The sequence below is a fragment of the Puccinia triticina genome, chromosome 12A (assembly GCF_026914185.1).
Source record: "Puccinia triticina chromosome 12A, complete sequence".
Classification (NCBI taxonomy): domain Eukaryota; kingdom Fungi; phylum Basidiomycota; class Pucciniomycetes; order Pucciniales; family Pucciniaceae; genus Puccinia; species Puccinia triticina.
The window spans coordinates 160,274-168,485 of NC_070569.1; the positions used below are offsets into that span (position 1 = coordinate 160,274).

At 44.5% G+C, this 8,212-nt stretch overlaps 1 protein-coding gene across 1 annotated transcript; it reads left to right on the forward strand.

Annotated features, from left to right (window-relative positions):
• Positions 1-6,700: 6,700 nt before the first annotated feature.
• On the forward strand, positions 6,701-8,212 carry PtA15_12A18 (uncharacterized protein; the record flags this gene model as incomplete). The annotated part of the gene is made up of 6 exons (XM_053161774.1): positions 6,701-6,750; positions 6,838-7,180; positions 7,252-7,426; positions 7,516-7,615; positions 7,683-7,761; positions 7,835-8,212. 6 exons carry the CDS (start codon positions 6,701-6,703, stop codon positions 8,210-8,212), a joined length of 1,125 nt encoding a protein of 374 aa, XP_053025588.1.

An 8,212-nucleotide genomic window follows, 5' to 3' on the forward strand; every position in this document is an offset into this window, starting at 1 on the left:
CATGGGACAAAGTCAATCTTCAAGAGATCCAGGGTAATACAAAAGACACAGGATCCAGGCGCCTCAGCTTCAAACAATCCAGCATCACCAAATACAGACTTGCATCAAACATCAATCCACATTGGCCAACAACTCAACATCCCTTTTCTTATCTCACATTTTCACACTAATGAACTTACTTTGGGATTAGTATCTGTCCCATCTTCATGCACCTCATCCCTCTTGTTCATTTCTCTTACACTTCTACTTGATTAAAGTTTTTCACTGTTTCATCTTTCTCACAACAACAAGTCAACCACCCCTCATATTTTCTATATAAACTGCCCTTTGACCACATTTTTTTCCCCATCAGCTCATCAGAAAGTAGTTGTTCAATAGTTATATAGTCTCATAGTTACCCTCATAGTAAAATACAGTAAACATTCTGCCTTATATCTATTTACCTGCTCAACATCCGGTAACCATTTTGTGTGGGAGCATTATTTGCTTCACTATTTCATCACTTTACTCTGATATTTTCTTGATCCTCTGTGCCACACATATTCTTGAGTTTCATGAATCTATTTTTGTCCTCTACTCTTTAGCATTTCACCCAGAGGGCAGCCTTTTCACAAAATCATCCCCTCTGCAGCTATCTATATCTCACGGAGTAGTCTCCACACCACCATTGAGGGAGTGTCAACTTGTTGGTTTTGGGACAGTTCAAGGTATTTTTGGAAGCCAAATTTGTGTGCTTAAACTAAGCAGACCTTTTCCATTGAGTACCACCTTGTTTCACAAAGAGTTGGGAGGCAGTATTTGAAATTGTTCTGCTTTTAACACATTGTCAGATGTTTGTGCCAGAAACCAGAATTGGTGAAGTAATTGACTAATGTTTTGTTCTTCTTGACAATATCTTCCATTGTGGGATGACTGGCAACTTGCTTTACAAGGATGTTGAAAAAAATTTGAGCTTTTGTTGTTCAGGAGTCTCTGAATGATGTGATTACTGCCAAGTGGAAGAATAAAACAATGCAGGTTACATCACAGTAAAACTCACAGAAAGTTTAAGCACAACTGATGGTGAACCTGTGACAAGGGTACATACTTGACCCAATCCAATTTGCTTTGAGTTGAGTCAAACCTTGAGAGCCAATAATATAGGTTTGGTCATGTGCTGCTTGTGGTTGAGATCAAGAATATTGATAAAGTACTTTTTCTTAGCACATTTGGCAGCCATTAATTTGTTTATACTGTTGCCGGATTTGTCTGTCCAGCAATCCAAAGACAGTGTGAGTTGATTTTGTTCTTTGTTTTCTCAAGAATCTATCATTCATGTTGAGCATGTACTACCAGCAGTATTTTTTACAAAAGTGTATTTTTTAAACAGATCACACTAGTTCTAACTGATATTCTTGGATGTAGGGGCTCTCAAGGTACAAAAATGGTAGGTTGGAGCAAACAAGCAATTTAACAAGTAACTTGTGAAGTTCATAGTCTTTTCATTCACAAATGGCTGGAGGGGCTGTTTGACTAGTTGGCTATATTTTTTGCTACTGGGGTTGTTTGTAAAAGATATTTTTCAGCCATTGTCTTGATCAGAGGATTCTGGATGAGTTGATTCATTGACTTTCATGCTGCGTAAGTTGACTTTTGTTGAGCGGAAAGATTCACAATCATTTCTGATGTGGCAGAAAAAGAATAAATATGTATGCCCTTTTTTTGGGGTTAGCCTGGAGGCCGGCATCTTGCCACTGTTCCCACCGGCTGTTGTTAGGTCAAGCGGGTGCATCGGCAAACCAACCCCAGGCAAGTTATGTTAAACTTGCCTGAAGTCAAGTGCTGGCGGGTACACGGTTACACAGCGGGGGTACTTCCTGCCCCGCCCGTTTGTGGAACCAACAAGAGGAGGGTAATCCGTGGAACCGACAAGGATTGGCTTGGTAAGCTTGTCAGTTCCACAAAACAGGTTTTTTCCACGTGGAACCGATGGGCTTCACACTTTTCCGCGTTGGTTCCACAATGTGCCTTCCTGGCACAAGTGGAGACCACGTCAGCTTGTTGCTCACGTTGGCTCCACGGCATTTTCTTTTTTTTTTTCCTTCCAGCCAAGACCACCTCAGGCTGGCCCTGAGGTTTTGAAAGACCAACAAAACTTGATTTTGAAGACAGGAAAAAAAAATTGAAAAAAAAAACTTAACAAAAAAACCTACGGACTTACTTCGCGCACTGCGGAAAACTCTTCGCGCACTGTGGGGGTCGTTGTCTCGACGTCCAGCCCCCAGTGCGCGCTTCTGCCACGGCTCTTCGCGCACTGCATTTTCCGCCAAAAAAACGGCTTGCATTTCTTGAGATATTTTTTGATTAATCAATAGAATGGCTTTTTATGATCCCCCTAAAAAATAATCAAGTCATTTAGGGGTCTCCTTGAGCCTAGAGAAAATTGACATGAAAAAATCATATTTTAACGCGGCAGGGACCTGTAATATCGCTTCCTGTGCCCCAGTAGCCCCAAAAATTTCACAGTATCATGGCACATGTGCAAATTCATGACCTGATAATTTTCAGAATTTTTCCCAGAGATATAAGGGGTGCGCGGCAGGCTTAGTAGGAAATTTACTGCTAACTGTATAGCTTTTTTGTTACACACCCAAACAGTCCCAAAATTTCAGAAATGTTTTCATTGTGGATATTCTCCGCGCCATAAATTTCTTGGCAATAGTGTGTCATGATAACATGAGATGTAGTGCGGCGGGCTTAGTTGGAAAATGACTGCTAACTTATCTCATGTTTTAATGACACAATATTGCTAAGAGCTTTATGGCGCGGAGAATATGCAAAATTGAAACATTCCTGAAGATTTCAGACTGTTTCAGCGTGTAACAAAAAATCTATACATGTAGCCGCCATTTTCCTACTAAGCCCGCCGCGCACCCCTTATATCTCATGTTATCATGACACACTATTGCCAAGAAATTTATGGCGCGGAGAATATCCACAATGAAAACATTTCTGAAATTTTGCGACTGTTTGGGTGTGTAACAAAAAAGCTATACAGTTAGCAGTAAGTTTCCTACTAAGCCTGCTGCGCACCCCTTATATCTCATTTTATAATGACACACTATTGCTAGGAATTTCAGGGAATTAATTTGAAGCATATTTCTCTGTGCTCTCAAAATTTTGTACCTTTGTTGTGTGTAACAAAAAAGTTATACATATACGCAAAATAATAAACACAATACCTATTTGGGCTAAAGGAAAGCTGGTGAAAATTCTGAAAATTATCAGGTCATGAATTTGCACATGTACCATGATACTGTGAAATTTTTGGGGCTACTGGGGCACAGGAAGCGGTATTACAGGTCCCTGCCGCGTTAAAATATGATTTTTTCATGCCAATTTTCTCTAGGCTCAAGGAGACCCCTAAATGACTTGATTATTTTTTAGGGGGATCATAAAAAGTCATTCTATTGATTCATCAAAAAATATCTCAAGAAATGCAAGCCGTTTTTTGGGGGGAATTCACAGTGCGCGAAGAGCCGTGGCGAAAGCGCGCACTGGGGGCGGGACGTCAAGACGACGACCCCCACAGTGCGCGAAGAGTTTCTCGCAGTGCGCGAAGTAAGTCCGAAAACCTATTGCAAACCATTGTTTGGGGGGTTGATAGCGTTTAAAGAAGCGGGGTTCAACAATGTGAAATGGCTGTGTTGCACCACCAGCAAACAGCTGACATAAACCGGATTTTGTTGCGCTGACAAAATCCAAATTCAATTTCAAACTCGCGCCCCGGGTGTGTTGTCACCTGTTGTGGATTTTGTCACCTGCCATTCTCAGTGGCAGGTGCAAGAGAGCATGACTCCCTCGATGGCCGGTGCCAACCGGTCATCAAGGAGACATACACACCTAGCTCCCTTGATGGCCCGTCTGTACCGGCCATCAAGAGGAACACCCTACACCCTCTTGATGGCCAGTCAGTACCGGCCAGCAAGAGGAACACCCTACACCCTCTTGATGGCCAGTCAGTACCGGCCAGCAAGAGTAAAGCACCATTTATACTCTTGATGGCCGCTACTGACCGGCCATCAACAGGTGATACACATACCCCTTGATGGCCTGTCAGTAAACCAGCCATTGAGACAAAAACACCAAACTCTTGATGGCCCGTACTGGCTGGTCATTGAGAGCAAAACTCTCTGGGTGATGTGTATACACATCACCCTTGATGACCAGTCAGTACCAGCCATCAAGAGAAACATAATACACTCTTGATGGCCTGGACTGATTGGCCATCGAGAGGACATACACACCCCACTTGATGGCCCGTCAGTACCGGCCATCAAGAGGAATATACTACACTCTCAATGGCCTGCGCTTACTGGTCATCAAGAGTGAAGCGCTTTGCTGTCAATGACCAGTTGGGTCACTGTGCAAGATGCGCATGTCCTCTCGATGGCCAATCAGTCCAGGCCATCAAGAGTGTATTATGTTCCTCTTGATGGCTGGTACTGACTGGTCATCAAGGGTATACACATCACCCTTCCAGAGAGTTTTGCTCTTGATGACCAGCCAGTACAGGCCAGTGAGAGTTTGGTGTTTTTGTCTCAATGGCCAGTGTACTGATAGGCCATCGAGGGGTATGTGTATCACCTCTTGATGGCCGGTCAGTAGTGGCCATCAAGAGTATAAATGGTGCTTTACTCTTACTGGCCGGTACTGACCGGCCATCAAGAGGGTGTAGGGTGTTCCTCTTGATGGCCGGTACAGACGGGCCATCAAGGGAGCTTGTTAAAACTAACAATGCATTTTGCAGACGCTTAGCAGAAAATGATTGACTTGGGCAGGATTTGAACCAGCAACCTTAGCTTGAAGCTAAGACACTATACTAGAAGTGCTGCCTTTGCCAACTAGGCTACCAAGTCAATGCCTGATGTGTTGATTTTGACCACTGAGGATTACAACATTTCAACAGAGCTAGGTGTGTATGTCCCCTTGATGACCGGTTAGCACCGGCCATTGAGGGAGTCGTGCTCTCTTGCACCTGCCACTGAAAATGGCAGGTGACAAAATCCACAACAGGTGACAACACACCCGGGGCGCAAGTTTGAAATTGAGTTTGGATTTTGTCAGCGCGACGAAATCCGGTTTACGTCAGCCATTTGCTGGCGGTGTCGTGTGGCACTCCCTCTCATCCACGTTCCCCACTGGCAACAGTTTTTAACAAGCTGCTCCCGCTGAATTTTTAAGGCCCACCTACGTGGCCACGTGGATTCCACGGGTACACATCTGTAAGTATCTGTGGGATCCTCGGGGCCATCACGAGGTGCCCCCGTGATCTGGAGGTCACGTGAACGTGTGGACCAGCAGCCGCTGGTCCAACCTCGCGCAGGGGCATACGGGGAATCCATGAGGATTCCTCGAGATATGTATCCTTGTCGGAGGACTCCCCGGGTGTAATTCACACGTCATTTTGACGGTTGACGGGAGACCCGCTGGTCAATCTCACCGGCCAGTTGTCTCTGACGGCAGTTTCGACGGCCGAAACCTTAATCCGCGCAACTGCCGTGTAACCAATCAGAAATCTCTTGCGGAGTTCAGTTTCAAATTTTTAGTTATGTGTACAAATACGTCAACATCCGGTCACAAACTGAGGGCAGCTGCATAATTTTAAATATGTAATCACGTGTGTAGTTTAAAGTTGAGAAGTGTTCCCTTTTCGAGGTCGAATTCCAGTTTCCTCAACGCTTCAAGTAGTCTTCAACTTTTCTGTCCCTCCTTCAGATATTTAATCAGATTACTTTTTGCACCTCCATGCCACATGGAGCTCGACGGAGGCTTGGACGAGATCCACCGCATCGTAGGTACCAGTCTCTACATGGCCGCTGATCGCTCAAGACGGCGCCCCACTCGGTCTTGAGTCGGATGAACTTAGCTGATTGATGTCATTTTCTTCCACCAGCACGATCTCATTAACCCGAAGCCAGGCTCATGGGTGTTTTACATCCTATTAGCTTTCGCCATTTTCAAAGTTTCCATGATCTTCATCTGTCTTGGTATAATTGCAATTCCAATCTACCTGAATAGAGTGGTTCCAGGAAAGCGCTTATGGCCAATCAGGCGTAGTCATATTGCTTCCAGTGAGTCACTTTGTAAAAAGCCACTTTAAAATCAAAGCTTTCCATAACAGCAGTGAACTCCCGGACTGTGTTTTCCAATGGTTAGGTAGAATACCATTCTTGGTACCCAACAGGTCTTTGGTCGTCGCGCTGTTCGAGTTAACGGGATCGACTTTGTTTTTCTTTCACATTTTTCTAAATTACCTGGTGAGATCTGTAAAATCGACAGAGATGGATGAACCTTAAAATTAATGAAGGTGCGTGACACGTGTTATGATGTCAGGTCACCAATCACCCGGAAGTGACGATCACGAAGGCTTTGATCTGGTAAGCTTTGCTACTCTGTTCACAAGGCCCGAATTTGACTGACTTGTTTTGAAGCATCATTCTAATCGCACACCAACTGCCTCTATTTCTATTTCTGTTTCACTTTCAAGGGATGCAATCGGGTATGCTTGCTCGTTTTGGGTTCTACACCTGATCTGATCGTTACACTCACTATCTGGTCAATTCTCCCGTACCCGGCTCAGTGGCCTGCCGTGAGTAAATCGGCAATATTTCAAGCGGATTGACATTCCACCTCATTCAACGCACCACACTGACAAACGATGCAGATCATGGCTGTCGATTTGGGTGACAGGATGGAGCTTGCTTCACAGTTGGTCAGCTTTCCATCAAGTATTTATGTGTCTCTCTACTTGGGGAAGTAGTTGTAGACTTAGTCCTCACCACTCTGACGCTGTAGTCAAGGCCCGCGCCCCGGCTCTGCCAAAAAGATTGGTCGCTTCCCCTCGCCTTGGGCTTACAACACTTCGTGGATGTCTGGCTGGATTTTGGCAATCGTTCTGGTTGCTTACACTTGTCATAAATTCAAAATGATGTCAGGTCCAATACACGCTCAGCTGCACGATATCCATGAGATGATGGTGCAAAGGACCAAGCTTCACTTTGACTCGCCAGAATTTCGAACGCTGTCTGCGGGAATCCAAGATGGGTTTCAGCACTTCTATACCCAAATGGCGAAACGTAAAACTGTCATATTAGGATGGGTTACGGGTTGGATGGCTCTTGGAATCCTGCTAGTATTGGTAAGTTTTGCCTTCCTGCACCAGAAGATTGAAAATTTGTTCCTGGTGTTAAGGCAGATAAAATCGGGTAGTTTTACATCTTCATCATGCAATTGCTAGTCCGAAAGATCGGAAAGGTCTTGAGGTTATGTGAAGCCGAACATCTTACCTTCTTAAACCAGACGTGCGATCAAGACTTTCAAGCTGAAAAACTGGAGATTGTTGAAAAATCACTAGTCCCCCTTCAAGCGCTGCGACAGGAACTGCGTGAGATTTTTTTTCTTCCCCAGGTCTCATCCGACTTTGCACTATTTGAGAAATAATGGATCTAATATAAGTAAATCATCTCTTGAAAGGCCTTTTGATGTTCTTTAGTTTTTCCGTAATGATGGTGTTGTTGGCAGAGGTCTCCATTTGCGCTTATCGGTTCTGGTCAATCAAGAGGGGACATTTCTCGTAAGTTAACACCTGTCATAATTCACTGTTCCCCGAGGTCATGAAGCTGAAGCTTGGATTATAAAAGCGCATTTATGATAGAATTCACATTGGTTTCTGCGATGATACCCAGCGTGTTCATGTCCCCCGTTCTTCTGGTTCAGTGTGTACGTCTAAGCGCCTCAATCCCCCAAACGTAGAGCTTGAAGGAGAACTTGACGAAGGAAGCCGAATTCGTAGTGGACAGGCTTGATATCGTATGCTCCAGCCCACGATGCGCATGAGACTCAAGATAATCAGCAGACGGACCGTACCCATGGAATAGAGATGGGGCGCAGCAAAAAGGGAGGATGGAGTAATCTTATTGACCAACACACCGCAGAAGCCTCGTCACAAGTCTCGACAAAATTCCAATTACCAGCATTTTATCAAAAGTTATTCTGGTGGTATGCCAATCCTGATACAGATGATATAGATTGCTTACACATTCAATCCAATTACCCTCCATCAACGGTGCAAATGTCTACGGCTTCCCTGGTTTCAATAGATCCCGAAAGCAATCGACTACAATTACAATCCATACAGCTTTCCGAACTTCCTGATTCTCATCACCACTAG